This window comes from Oryctolagus cuniculus, chromosome 7 (assembly GCF_964237555.1).
Source record: "Oryctolagus cuniculus chromosome 7, mOryCun1.1, whole genome shotgun sequence".
NCBI lineage: Eukaryota > Metazoa > Chordata > Mammalia > Lagomorpha > Leporidae > Oryctolagus > Oryctolagus cuniculus.
In genome coordinates this window covers 150,021,954-150,036,259 of record NC_091438.1, presented here as the reverse complement: position 1 = coordinate 150,036,259, position 14,306 = coordinate 150,021,954, and the positions used below count along the sequence as shown (strand labels likewise).

Below are 14,306 nucleotides of genomic sequence, written 5' to 3'. Positions count from 1 at the left end.
GCTACACTACTCAGACTTTTAAAATGTATCAAAACAACAACAACAACAAAAATCCTGCATTTTCCCCACTCTTCTGTTGGTGAAGCAAGTATGGTTGAACTTTCATATTAAATGTGTGTATGACAGGACTCCACTTTAATCAGAACTAAGGAAATCCATACAGTTTAACAAAATAAAGGTAAAGTGTTTCAAAGGAAAAAAAAATTCTATTTGAAAGGTTACGAAGAAAGGTGTCATCAGGTTCACTAGCATATATCTATTACCAGGTAAACTCTGTTTCAGCATATGATGACGACTCCAAGTGTTTAAAAGATTAGATATTGGGACAGACGTTTAGCCTAGCCTAGCAGTTAATATGCAGGTTAATACTTTTGAGTCCTGGGGCCAGCGCTGTGGCATAGTTGGCTAAGCCTCCGCCTGCAGTGCTGGCATCCCATAGAAGCACCGGTTCATGTACCAGCTGCTCCTCTTCAGATTCAGCACCCCTGCTGATGGCCTGGGAAAGCAGCAGAAGATGGCCCAAGTGCCTGGGCTCCTGCACCTGCATGAGAGACTCGGAAGAAGCTTCTGGCTCCTCGCTTCAGATCGGCTCAACTCTGCTGTTGCAGCTATTTGGGTGGAGAGTGAACCAGTGGATGGAAGACCTTTCTCTCTGTCTGCAATTCTACCTCTCAAATAAGTAAATAAAATCTTAAGACAAAAAAATTCTAAAAAGACTCTTGTGTCCCATATCAGAGTAGACTGCCTACATTCAAATCACATCTCTGGATCCTGATTACAGTTTTCTGCTAATGTAGACCCTGGGATGCAGTGGTGATTGCCCAAGTAATTAGGTTTCTGCTGCCCATGTGTGAGACCTGGATTGAACTGTAGTTCCTGGCTTTGGGCCTAGCTTAGCTCTGTTTGTCGCAGGCGTTTCAGGAATAATAGGAGTTTTCTCTCTGCCTCTCTCAAAAATACAAGTGAAAGTTTTAAAAAAAAAACAAACCAAAACCAAAAATCCAAAAGATTTAAAGCAAACTGAACTTACGTAAGAAGAGTGAATCAGAAGGAGAGAACAGAACTGGAGGGAGGGCATGGACTCTAGTCATCAAAAAGTAGAGAATTAAGGGAGCTAAAAATAAAATGTTTCCATCTTTAAATGCATTATACAATGCATTTCTTTTTTAAAAAATATTTTATTTATCTATTTGAGAGGCAGAGTTAGAGACAGAAAGGTCTTCCATCCACTGGTTCACTCCCCACCCAAATGGCCACAACAGCCAGAGCTGGACAGATCCAAAGCCAGAAGCCAGGAGTGTCTTCCAGGTCTCCCATCTGAGGGCAGGGGCCCAAGCTGCTGGGCCATTTTCTACTGCTTTCCCAAGCTGCTATCAGGGAGCTGGATTGGAAAATGGGGCCAGTGCTGTGGCACAGTGAGTTAAAGCCCTGTCCTGAAGCACCAACATCCCATATGGATGCTGGTTCTAGTCCCGGCTGCTCCTCTTCCGATCCAGCTCTCTGCTATGGCCTGGGAAAGCAGTAGAGGATGGGCTTTGGGCCCCTGTACCCACGTGGGAGACCCGGAAGAAGCTCCTGGCTTCAGATCAGCACAGCTCCGGCCACTGCGGTCATCTGGGGAGTGAACCAGCGGATGGAAGATCTCTCTGTCTCTAAGTCTAACTCTTTCAAATAAATAAAATAAATCTTTAAAAAAAAAGGAAGAGGCACAGCTGGGACATGAACAGACACCACATGGGATGCCGGCACCAGATAGATGCTTAGTCTATTTGCCATAGCACCGGCCCCCATACAGTGTGTTTCTAATGCATGGTTGTGTCTGCCTACCACCATCATATTCAGGGTATAAGAAGCATACATATACCAGGATATTAATTTCAAATTCTTTGCTTATGTGACTCCCTTCTCTTTTGTACTATTTGACTCATTCTTTAATTGGGCATTCTGAAGACGTGATTTTCTGAAAGCATGGATTTGGGTTGAAATTTCAGCAATTCTAAATGCAGGCTTCAGCAAAAATGTCACATGTACACATTTTAAAAAAAACTAAACTCTATCAGGGCAATGTATATTTGATATTTAATATAATACTCTTCTGTAGAAAGAACGCTGGATTAAACACAATTTTCCAAAAGTCACCACAACAAATATGTCACATGTACACATTTAAAACTCAGAAGACATCACCTGAAACACCCTCATCCCATATCAGAGTGCCCAAGTTTCAGCAGAGCTCTGCTTCCAATTCTACCTTTCTGCTCAAGTGTACACTGAGGGCTGCAGGTGACGGCTGAAGCAGCTGGCTCTTGCAGTCTATGCAGGAGACCCAGACTGAGCTCTTGGCTCCTAGTACTGGCCTGGTCTCACCCTGGCTGTTTTGGGCATTTGGGGAGTGAATCAGCAGCAGACAGAATACCTATGTCTATTTCTCCCCCTATTTCAAATAAGTTATAAAATAAAGTGAAATTGAAAAAATAACCTCAAACTCCGGTAGGCATTTGGCACAAGGATTAAGACACTGCTTGGGATATCTGAATCAAGAGTGCTTAGGTGTGAGTTCTGGCTCCACTTCTGATTCCAGCTTCCTGCTTATGCTCACCCTGGGAGGCAGCAGATGATGGCTCAGTACTTAAGTGCCTGCTACCCACATAAGAGACCCAGACTCAGTTCTGAACTCCTGGCCTTGGCCTGCCCCAATCTTTGAGTCCCGGCTGCTCCACTTTCGATTCAGCTCTCTGTTAATGGTCCGGGAAAGCAGCAGAAGATGGCCCAAGTCCTTGGTTCCCTGCATCTGCATGGGAGACCTGGAGGAAGCTCCTGGCTCCTGGCTTCGGATCGGCATTGCCAAATACTATAGGTATTTGGGAATGAAATAAGCAGATGGAAGATTTCTGTCTCTATGTCTTTCAAATAAAACGAAGAAAAAAAGAAAAACCCTTATACTCTGATCTACAAATTTAAACAAATATGTCTACATAAATCCCAGAGATAATAAGACAATATTAATGTTAAGTCCAGATGCTGAGTGGTTAACTTTTTCTTTTTTTAAAGATTTATTTATTTATTTATTTGAAAGTCAGAGTTACACAGAGAGAGGAGAGGCAGAGAGAGAGAGAGGTCTTCCATCCTCTTCTGCTTCACTCCCCGATTGGCTCCAACAGCCAGGGCTACACTGATCCGAGGAGCCAGGAGCTTCCTCTGGGTCTCCCATGCAGATGCAGGGGACCAAGGACTTGGGCCATCTTCTATTGCTTTCACAAACCATTAGCAGACAGCTGAATCAAAAGTGGAACAGCCAGGGCTCAAATCGGCGCCCATATGGGATACCAACACTGCAGGCAACAGCTTTACCTGCTACACCACAGCGCTGTCCCCATAACTTTTTTTTGAACAAATGAATTGGCTGGTGCTGCGGCTCAACTGGTTAATCCTCCGCCTGCGGCGCCAGCACCCTGGGTGCTAGTCCCAGCTGGGGCGCTGGATTCTATTCCGGTTGCTCCTCTTCCAGGCCAGCTCTCTGCTGTGGCCTGGGAGTACAGTGGAGAATGGCCCAAGTGCTTGGGCCCTGCACCTGCAAGGGAGACCAGGAGGAAGCACCTGGCTCCTGGCTTCGGATCAGTGCAGCACGCGGGCCGTAGTGGCCATTTGTGGGGTGAACCAACGGAAGGAAGACCTTTCTCTCTAACTCTGCCTGTCCAAAAAAAAAAAAAAAACAAACAAACAAAAAAAAAACCCACAACAACAAATGAATTACTATCAAAATTTTGTCAGAATTCTGTCTTACATGTTTAAATGTTGAAGATACTGTTATTTCTATTTAGAAGTTATTGAAGCCAGAGGTATTTTTTTGTTCTCAGTTATAATTGTAAACAACAGATGAGTATCTAAAAAGACATACAGCTAGAAGGAAAAAGCAGGTCTTCCACAACCATGGGTTCCACATCAGTGGATTCAACTAACCACATATTAAAAATTTTTGGAAGGGCCAGGCGTTTGGTCCAGTAGATAAGATACATCCTAAGCTGGTTCCAGCTTCTGACTCTGGCTTCCCTAATGCAGATCCTGGGAGACAACAAGTACTGGCTCAAGTGATTGATCTCCTGCCACAAATGTGGAAGACTCAAATTGAGTTCCCAGCTCCTGCCCTTGGCCTGAGACTGTTGTGGACATCGGGGGACTGAATGTGTAGGTAACAGCCCTTTCTAACTCTCTAAATAAATAAACAAAACATTTTTAAAATGAAAAAAAAAAAAAAAAAAAAAAAAAAAAGAACATGCGCTTTAAGTTTAAAAAATTACATATGGAGATACGAAAATGCAAACATAATGTGGCAAAAACAAAAGACCCAAACAAATCACATAAAAAAGGTTTTATTCCTAGCTCAGCTAGAAGCCTTCTCGAATAATCTCTCTTCTTGTGCAGAAGAGACTAAAAGATTAACATATTATGCTTTAAAAAAAAAGTTGTCAATGGCTCCTACCTGATGTCCACCCTGAGTTTGGGGTAATACTGGGATACATATTTCCTGATAAGACTGTAAGAAGCTTCTTTAGGTTCACAAAGGCGAGTAAAGGCCAGCGGGAGGACATCTTCCAACTTTACTTGTGGTTCTGGATCTACTGCAGAGCTCCTCTTCTGAAAAATAACATCGAAATTACGATCATTATAGAACAGAAAGCTTTCTCTTCCTTGTTTGAGTACTCAGCCAACTGGCAACAGAAGATTATCACTTTTTTCCACATATAATACATCACACCACAACAGTGTAATGTCACTTGCATGGCAATTTCTTTGAGAAAAAAATTTCAAGTTGGGAGTTAAAATAATATATAGAAAAGCAAGAAAGAGGAGTAGACTTTAAAAATCTTCAGAATTGTAAAAACAAAGGTGTAAAGGAATATTTATGATTTCAATTACCAACACAAATGAAATACTAGATATTTCACTTTATTATAAATGATGTTATTATGTTGGGATGAAAGGTGTTAGTATTTATAGAAAGTGAGAAGAAAAATTGGCTCTGGGTATATATTTGAGGTTAAGTATTGAGTAAAAACTTAAAATATTTCACAAAAAACAGTACAATTCACATAGCCATCCATATATACAGCATTTAAGTCAATGGGCTTAACTGGGTTGAAGTATCAGGATTTGCATCCTGGCTACTATATTCCCCAGCTGGACAGATTACATGTAGCACCTGCAGGTTAGTACAAAAGCTGCACTTTGCATAGTGCCAGACACACAGTAAACACTCAGTAAACATTGCTATTTAGTGATCCTAATAGTGTTACAGTCCTCGAAATGTGGCACAGACTTCTTACCTTTCTGTTTCTGGATTTCTGAGGGGTTTTTCTTGATTTTTGGACCACAACAAAACTTCCAGAAGCACCTTTTCCTTTTACCTACAATAAATTGATTTTTATTTACATTATTACTGTATTTATAACTTTAATTTTTTAAAAGACTTATTTATTTGAAAGAGCTAGAGAGAGAGAAGGAGAGAGAGCATGTGAGCACACACTTCCATCTGCTGACCCACGCCCCAGATGGCCACATAGGCCAGAGCTGGGCCAGGCTGAAGCCAGGAGCCAAGAGCTTCCTCTAAGTCTCCCAGGTAGTCAGCGGGGGCCCAAACTCCTGAACCATCCTCTGCTGCCTTTCCCAGGCCATTAGCTGGGAGCTGAATTGGAAATGGAGCAACCAGGACACAAACCGGCATCCATATGGGATGCTGGCATCATAGGCATCAACTTTATCTGCTACACCACACTATCAGTCCCCAGTATTTAATTATTTTTTATTTTTATTTATTTTTTTAAATTTGATAGGTAGAGTTATAGACAGTGAGAGACAGAGAGAAAGGTCTTCTTTCCGTTGGTTCACCCCACAAATGGCCACTACGGCCAGCACTGCGCCGATCTGAAGCCAGGAGCCAGGTGCTTCTTCCTGGTCTCCCTTACAGGTGCAGGGCCCAAGCACTTGGGCCATCCTCCACTGCCCTCCCAGGCCACAGCAGAGAGCTGGACTGGAAGAGGAGCAACCGGGACTAGAACCTGGTGCCCATATGGGATGCTGGTGCCACAGGCGGAGGATTAACCAAGTGAGTCACGGCACCGGCCAACCAATATTTGTAACTTTATACAAGACTAAAGGAATTATAGGGCATGTTGATATAAGACTTAATGTAAAATGCTGTTTAAAGAATATTTAAAGAATAATGGATGAGGAGTCAAGAGACTTGAGATGGAAACCATCTAACTATTCAATATTGGATAACTCAGTGAACTCTATTCTGCTAAACTGAAGAACAATACTATGATACCAAGTTAAACAGTCTACCACAAGCTTTCAAAAATTATTAAAAAAATAACTACAATGCAAAACAGCGAAAATGTCCTATGAAAGGAATGGACAATGAAGAAGGACCAAGCACGTGGTGCAGGAGGTATGATAGCACTCGGGGTGTCCTAATTCCATAGCAGAGTGCCCGATTTGATTCCTGGCTCCTGTTTCCTATCCAGCTTCTGCTAATGTACACCCTGGGAGGTAGCAGATGATGGCTCAAGTACTTGGTCCCTAGCACCCATGAGACCTGCACTGAGTTTTGGGCTCTTGGTTTTTGGCCTGTGGGTATCTGGGGTGTGAACCAGCAGATGTTGGATCTTCCTCTTTCAAAGGAACATAGTACCTTAGTCAAAGTTTAGAGCCAAAAGGTCTCAGACCCCAACTTTTCCCACATTGTATCAATGACAAATTATTAAGCTTTATGTGAACGGTTATCTGATAATTTTGCAGACATTGCGCACAATGGTATACACAAGTCTTACTATAACTAATTTTTTTTTTTTAAGATTTTATTTCTTTGAAAGACAGAGTACAGAGAGAGGTAGATACAGAGAGAGGTCTTCCATCCTCTGCTTCACTCCCCAGATGGCTGTCACGGCCAGAGCTGCGTCAATCCAAAGCCAGGAGCCAGGAGATTCTTCAGGTCTCCTATGTGGGTGCAGCAGCCCAAGGACTTGGGCCATTTTCTACTGCTATCCCAGGCCATAGCAGAGAGCTGGATCAGAAGAAGAGCAGCCAGAACTAGAATCGGCGCCCATATGGGATGTCAGAACTTCAGGCCAGGGCTTTTTTTTTTTTGACAGGCAGAGTGGACAGTGACAGACAGAGAGAAAGGTCTTCCTTTGCCGTTGGTTCACCCTCCAATGGCTGCCGCGGCCGGTGCACTGTGGCTGGCGCACCGCGCTGATCCGAAGCCAGGAGCCAGGTGCTTATCCTGGTCTCCCATGGGGTGCAGGGCCCAAGCACTTGGGCCATCCTCCACTGCACTCCCTGGCCACAGCAGAGAGCTGGCCTGGAAGAGGGGCAACTGGGACAGAATCAGGCCCCCCGACCAGGATTAGAACCTGGTGTGCCGGCGCCGCAAGGCAGAGGATTAGCCTATTGAGCTGCGGCACCAGCCAGGCCAGGGCTTTAACCTACTGCGCCACAGCACCAGCCCCACCATAACTTAAATTGATTCACAAATAATCAAAGTCCTCCACATCTTAGTTTTATCTATACCAAGGTGAAATGCTTTTAGCCTACTGTTTTGCTTTCATTTTTTTTTCAAGATTTACTTGAAAGAGTTAAGAGTGAGAGAAAGAAGAGACAGACAGACAGGGCTGGGGGGCAAGCCCAAGAATGCTGGTTCATTCTCCAAATTGCCGCAACAGCCAGGGCTGTGCCAGGCCAAACCCAGGAGCCTGGAAATCCATCAGGACCTCTCACACGGGCGGCAGGGGTCCAAGCACTTGGGCCATCTTTTGCTGTTTCCCAGGCGCATTAGCAGGTAGCTGAACTGGAAGTGGAGTAACCGAGACTTGGAGCAGCACTCACATGAGATTCCCCATTGCAGGTGGGGACAGTTTAACCTACTGCACCACAAAGCAGGCCCCTAGTGTACTGTTTACACACCAAATCCTGAGGATCACTCTGTAGGGGCAATAGAAGGTTACAAACTACATTTTCATAAAGGAAAATACGATGCTACCTCCTAAGCTGTGCTGACACACGATGTTACAGGACAGGTCTTTAGCTTTGGCTAGGTAAGACCTTTTAATAAAATATCATTTTCAAGGTCTGTTTAAATAAAGCTAGACTTTAAGTTCCATATGATGGTAATCTGTTTTATTCATTGATGGACCCCTAAGCACCTGGCAGACACAGGGAATTAGTATCAAACTTTGGAATTACTTGTTCAAAGTTCTAAGCAGTGTTTAAATTTTAAATGCCTGAGTGATAGATTCTATGCTTATCAAATTGTGCAAAAAAGGTCTAAAAAAATAGCAAGACAACTCTGGGAATGTGGTCAACAAGATTCTTAGAACCAACTTTTGTCAGTACCATGGAACCTTGGTAGTTATTTCATCATTCTGGACTGCTGAATATAAGAAAATCCATTCTATGCTTAGAATTCTAGGATTCGAAAGCAATACTTTAATAAACTATGCAAGAGGACACAGATTTAAGCCTGATATCAACACTAGTTCTAGGACTAGTCTCAGTTCACTTGGGCAACTCTAAAGCTCCTAACAGGCATTAAGTGTTTATAGATACTAACCATTTAAGGTGAACCTATTTGTAAAACTGATGTATAAGAGCAACAAGTCTAGTCGTAGGAACTGCTAACAAACCTAACACAAGAGCAATTATCCTTTCTGCTATTGCAATAGCAGGGTTCCTTACCATCTTCAGTGCTGAATGATTTCAAACACCAATGACACCCAAAGGAAATCCATTTAAGAGTACGATAAGCTAGAAAAAAACATTATCTTATTGCTCCTGCTTTCTAGAAAGCAAGTGGCACCAGTGTTTTTTTCAAACCTTGCTTCAGGTAATAAAACTGTATTAAAAAGTATTTCATTATTCTGTAAATTATTTTTAATAATTAAGAAAGTCTAAATGTTACTAAACACACTTAACTCTAATATATGATGAAATTATATTACCAGTAATTGTAATACCTGTTTGATGACTCCTCTATTTAATTCTCTTTTCAACGCCTGTTTAAGAAGATAGCCCCTCCTTTCCAGCTCCAAAGAAGGATACTTGTGGATTATATATTTTCGAATAGCAACCACTGATGCACCACTCTTCTGGAAGCATGCCTAGAAAAAAGATTTGCCAAATCATATACATTACCTTAAACTTGCTGTTTTTTACTAGATAAAGAACTTGACACATTTTTCCAGACAGGCTACACAAGGAATAGAGATCTAACTATGGACAAGGTACTGGACCAAGAAATTTTTCTTAAAGAGGTGAGAGAAGTCTAAGGAGTAAAGGGACAAGTTTGACGGCAAAACCTGTTTTTCAGTTTATATGTCAGTGCTATCTTCTTGAATTCAGAGTGACAGCTATACTTACATATATCCCCTTCCACGGCACTGCCTTGGTTAAAATGATCTCTGCCCCTAATCAAAACTCAGTCCCTAAAATAAGTTGTTTTTAACTCTTCTTACTAAATGAAATAAATATTGCAAAATTAAATAGAAAGATCTACACAAAACGGCAATGTCAGATTAGGAAATACCCTTAAAAATTAAAATGATGATGTAGTATGACACTTTTTCCTATCCAAATGCTAACCAGGCCCAACACTGCTTAGCTTCTGAGATCAGACGAGATCGGGCGCATTCAGAGTGGTGTGGCCACAGACGTAAGACACTTTCTACAAGTCTGAAATGGTGAGACGATGAGCCAAAGTAACAGGTTTGTAAAAGTGTTTCTAGTTCAGGTGTAAAAGGGAACCACTAGCGTGTGTGTGTGTGTGTGTGTGTGTGTGTATATATATATAGTCAGCTTTACAAACTGATCTAAAGATATTTTTTAAAACATAAATTCTAAGTGTTATTCAGTTAATTAACAGTTACTTGAGAGAAGGTAGTCCTTACACATAATGTTGGATGAGTTAACCTTATCAGTCTTAAAATCTATATTCAATAAACTGAGTAATAAATTACAAAAATAAATTATAAATGCCTTTCACAGTAAAGATGAATTTAAAAATAAAATCAACAGCACTCACATCATCAGAAACACATGAACCCCACAATAGCTTTCCGTCTGAATCTCCTTCAGGAAGCAGAGCAAAATTTCTGATGTTTAGACAGAAGTACTCCACTCTCAACTAAGCAACAGATAAACAATAAATCTAAGATGAACTGCTTGAAATAAAAAACTTGCCTTAATGGCCTCAGTAAGGATTGCATCCATCTTGGGACGTGGGGAGGAAGCCATCGGTGTTTGTTTCTGGGCCCTGGCTAGCTGGCTGGCAGAAAGGGTAGCCCAGGAAGGTATTGTTTTTTTCACTTTCTTCTCCTTTTCTTTAGACTGATCTTTCTCACTTTAAAACAAAAAATTGTTATTATGCATATGAAAGATGAATTCTCCAGAAAGAGGTACAGTTGGCCCTCTGTATCCAGGGGTTCCACAGTGAGGAGCAAAAATATTCCAGAAAAAAGAAAAAAAAAAAACAAAAAACAACTACACCTGAACTGAACATGTATACTTCCTTCCTTGCCATTATTCTCTAAACAGTACAGCAAAAACAGTTACTTACATAAAGTCTACACTATGCTAGATACCAAAAGTAACCCAGAGACATGTTAAAGTATATGGGAAGATGTACACAGGTTACATGTAAATGTCATGTCATTTTATATAAGGGATTTCAGCATCCTTGGATTTTGATATATGTTGGGGAGGTTATCTTGGGACCAATCACCCGAGGATACTGAGGGATAACTATATATAGTCAGAAAGATGAAAAGACCAGAGAAGGGCAAAAACTGTCTTATTTAAACACCAAGGTAACATGTACGATAACCAAAAATTTATAAAATATATTTCAAAAACTGTGTACTATAAATAAACTAAAAGGATGTCTTCTCTCAGGTACAAGGAGAGAAGTCATAAAATTAGCACTGGCATGAGGGTCTAGTATACAAAAGAAATGAGGTTTTTTTTTTTTTTTTTTTTTTAAAGATTTATTTATTTGAAAGATGGAGTGAGAGACAGAGACAGAAAGATATCCCATCTACCGGTTAACTCCCCAAATGGCTACAACAGCTGGGACTGGGCTAGGCCAAGGCCAGGAACCAGGAACTCCAGGTCTCCCATACGGATGGCAGAGCTCCAAGTGCTTGAGCCATCATCTACTGCTTCCCAGGTTCATCAGCAAGGAGCTGCATAGGAAGTGAAGTAGCTGGGACTCAAACTGCCACTCTGATAGGGGATGCAGGCAGTCCAGGCTGCAGCTTAACCCACTGTGCCACAACATCAACCGGTGGCTCTCTCATTTTTAATGCTTGTTTTCATCTCTATGTAAGGCACACTGAGAGCGAGAGAGGAGATTTTCCATCTGCTGCTCCACTCTCCTGATGCCTGCAAAACCCAGGGCTGGGCCAGGCTGAAGCCAGGATCCTGGAACTCTATCTGGGTCTCCCACGGGGGTGGCAGGTTCCTGAGCACTTGAATCATCATCTGCTGCCTCCCAGGATGCAAAAATAGAGAACCTTACAATGCACACCCAGCAACAACTACCACAGATGTGATCTGGTGTGATGGAAAAAACAAACTCTGAAGTCAGAAAACTAGGTTTGAGTTTCAACACTTAGTAGCTAGCTATACAGCTACGTATGATATCACTTAACAACTGATGTCAGCTTTAGTCTTCAAGTGTAAAACAGTCATAACGTATACCCATTACTTCCAAAGATGTGGCAAAAGATTGGGATTTTGATCAACAAATCATTTGTGAGTCACAGAGCATTATATATATTTCATTGTAAATAGTAATAACGACACTCTATGCATCTAACAGATGCATTAAAACATTTAAGAAGACAAGCCGAGGGTGAGTGCTTAGCCTCGCAGTTAAGACCCAAGTTAGGATGTCCATGTCTTACACTGGAGTGCCTGGGTTTGATTCCCCACTCAGGCTCCTGACTCCATCATCACCCTGGTCATACAGACTTCCAGGCACAGGCGATAGCTTTAGTGTTTGGATTCTTGCCAGCCATTTGGAAGACCTGGATTGAATTCTCTGGCTCTCAGCTTTCACATTAGCCCAGCCCCAGCTGTTGTGAGCATTTGGGGAGTAGGCCAGTACTCTATCTCTCACTATATTTGACTTTCTCTGCCTCTCAAAAAGAGAAGAGAGAGAATGGTTATAGCCATTAAAAATCCCACAAATCTTACTTATATCTATGAAATTGCAATAAAGGATTCCCTGCAGATTTTATCTAAAAGAAATAGTTATTACTAAGTTAGACTTTTATTTAAAAAGTTAATATCTAACTGTACCAACAAAAATAATGGAGCAGTGGAATGAATACCATCAGCTATTCTAAAAAAATTTTTTGAGAATAAAAATAACTGTTAGCATCTTGTGCAGACACAGATCAACAGCAAAATCTTTCAGATTCTCAAAATCACCTCAAATTAGTGCTTCTCAAATACATTCAGAGCTTTAGCACACTCTATCAATGACTAGACACAGACTAATGCTTTCTTTTTTTAATGAGTTATTTATTTATTTATTTATTTTTTGACAGGCAGAGTGGACAGTGAGAGTGAGAGTGAGAGTGAGAGAGTGAGAGAGTAAGAGAGTGAGAGAGTGAGAGAGTGAGAGAGAGAGAGAGAGAACCGTCTTCCTTTTGCCGTTGGTTCACCCTCCAATGGCCGCCAAGGCTGGCGCACCGCGCTGATCCAAAGCCAGGAGCCAGGTGCTTCTCCTGGTCTCCCATGGGGTGCAGGGCCCAAGCACTTGGGCCATCCTCCACTGCACTCCCGGCCACAGCAGAGAGCTGGCCTGGAAGAGGGGCAACTGGGACAGAATCTGGCACCCCGACCGGGATTAGAACCCGGTGTGCCGGCGCCGCAGGTGGAGGATTACCCTATTGAGCTGCAGCGCCGGCCAGACTAATGCTTTCTAATAACGGCACATAAAAACTCTCTTAGCACAGAAGCAGGAAAAAAAAGTTTCATTCCTTATTGAAATTTTGTCAATGCTTAAAACATCAGACATTCCCATAATGAATTCTTAATATAAGAACATATTCCAAAGCCAAAAGAGAACAATGAAGTATTCAAACTATTGTTCTTTCACAAATTCTAATATACCATACAACTATCTATAAACCTTCTTCAAATGACAATTTAAAACAGAAAACCCAAATAGCAAAACCTAGCATAAATGAACATGACAACACTTAAACAACCCGCTCTGCAGCCCTGTTACACAGTCTGTTACCAAGAGGAAGAGGTGTAACTCCTTACTCCTTTTTGGTTTCCTCAGCAGACTTGTTCTCCTCCTTCTCCTCCTTCTCGGGCTCTCCCTTGGGCTGCTCTGTCTCACTGGATGTGGCAGGTGGAGTTTCATTCTCTTGTTCTTCTACAGTAGAGACAGATTCTTCTGAACTTATATCTGGTTCTACAAGATCAGGTGAGCAGAAGTGCATCAGGCAGCTATGTTAGCGCCCGAGTCAGCAGTGAAGAACAAATGGCTATGAGATCTTGTCTAATCAAGTGATTATTTATCCATACCATTATGGGAGAAAAGTAGATCAACCAGGAAACGCTTACCCTAAACCTTCTGATTACTCCATTCTGCAACAGTAATGATACTCATAATTTAGAAACTAGCCATTTTATAATTCAGCAAACAAAATTTTAAAATTGATAATCAGCATGTATTTTTCAGGCAGAAAGATTGGGCCAAGAGTAAAAATATGAAGAATGATGAGGTCTGAAGTTCTCTGTCTCCTCCTTCACGTCTGGGAACAGCTACTATGCAACATGCAGTGCTACCAAAGGAAAGGACCACAGCTGCAAACACAGGTCAAAAACAGAAGCACATGCTTGAAAATCTGACCACTGACATTGTGTGAACTAGTTACTGGAATAATGAGGACTTCTTTGTGGCCTTCACGTAAGTAAAGAGAGTAAAAATGAAGCCACTTCTTTCTTATAACCAAACGACATAACTATGATGCTAAAGGAATTTATAGTTTCTCAGCAAATTAAAATTCTAAACTATAATTTGTCAACTATAATTTTCAAATTCTGTCCTGGATTATGTTCTTCAATGAGACCAGAACAGAATAACCTGGTCCAAACTCCCCTCATAACTAATTCAGGCAAAATCAAGGTTTTAGAGTCAACTTAACTTTTTATTTTTGTATTTTAAAACAACAAATGATCAGCACAGTCGAAGCCAGGAGCTCCATCTGGGTCTCTCTCACAGGTAGTAGGAT

General features: G+C 41.6%; 1 protein-coding gene across 12 annotated transcripts in view; it reads right to left on the bottom strand.

Annotated features, from left to right (window-relative positions):
- HP1BP3 (heterochromatin protein 1 binding protein 3) overlaps positions 1-14,306 on the bottom strand; it is a 45,578-nt gene that overhangs the window by 19,271 nt on the left and 12,001 nt on the right. For all 12 annotated transcript variants that reach the window (XR_011390865.1, XR_011390866.1, XM_051840032.2 and 9 more), the window contains 5 exons: positions 13,330-13,483; positions 10,234-10,393; positions 9,012-9,155; positions 5,325-5,405; positions 4,481-4,635 (listed from right to left, as the gene is read on the bottom strand). Coding sequence is in view for 10 of the 12 variants with exons in the window: in XM_051840032.2 (XP_051695992.2) it covers positions 4,481-4,635; positions 5,325-5,405; positions 9,012-9,155; positions 10,234-10,393; positions 13,330-13,483 (694 nt within the window). In the remaining 2 variants the exon portion in view is untranslated. The remainder of the gene's footprint in view (positions 1-4,480; positions 4,636-5,324; positions 5,406-9,011; positions 9,156-10,233; positions 10,394-13,329; positions 13,484-14,306) is intronic.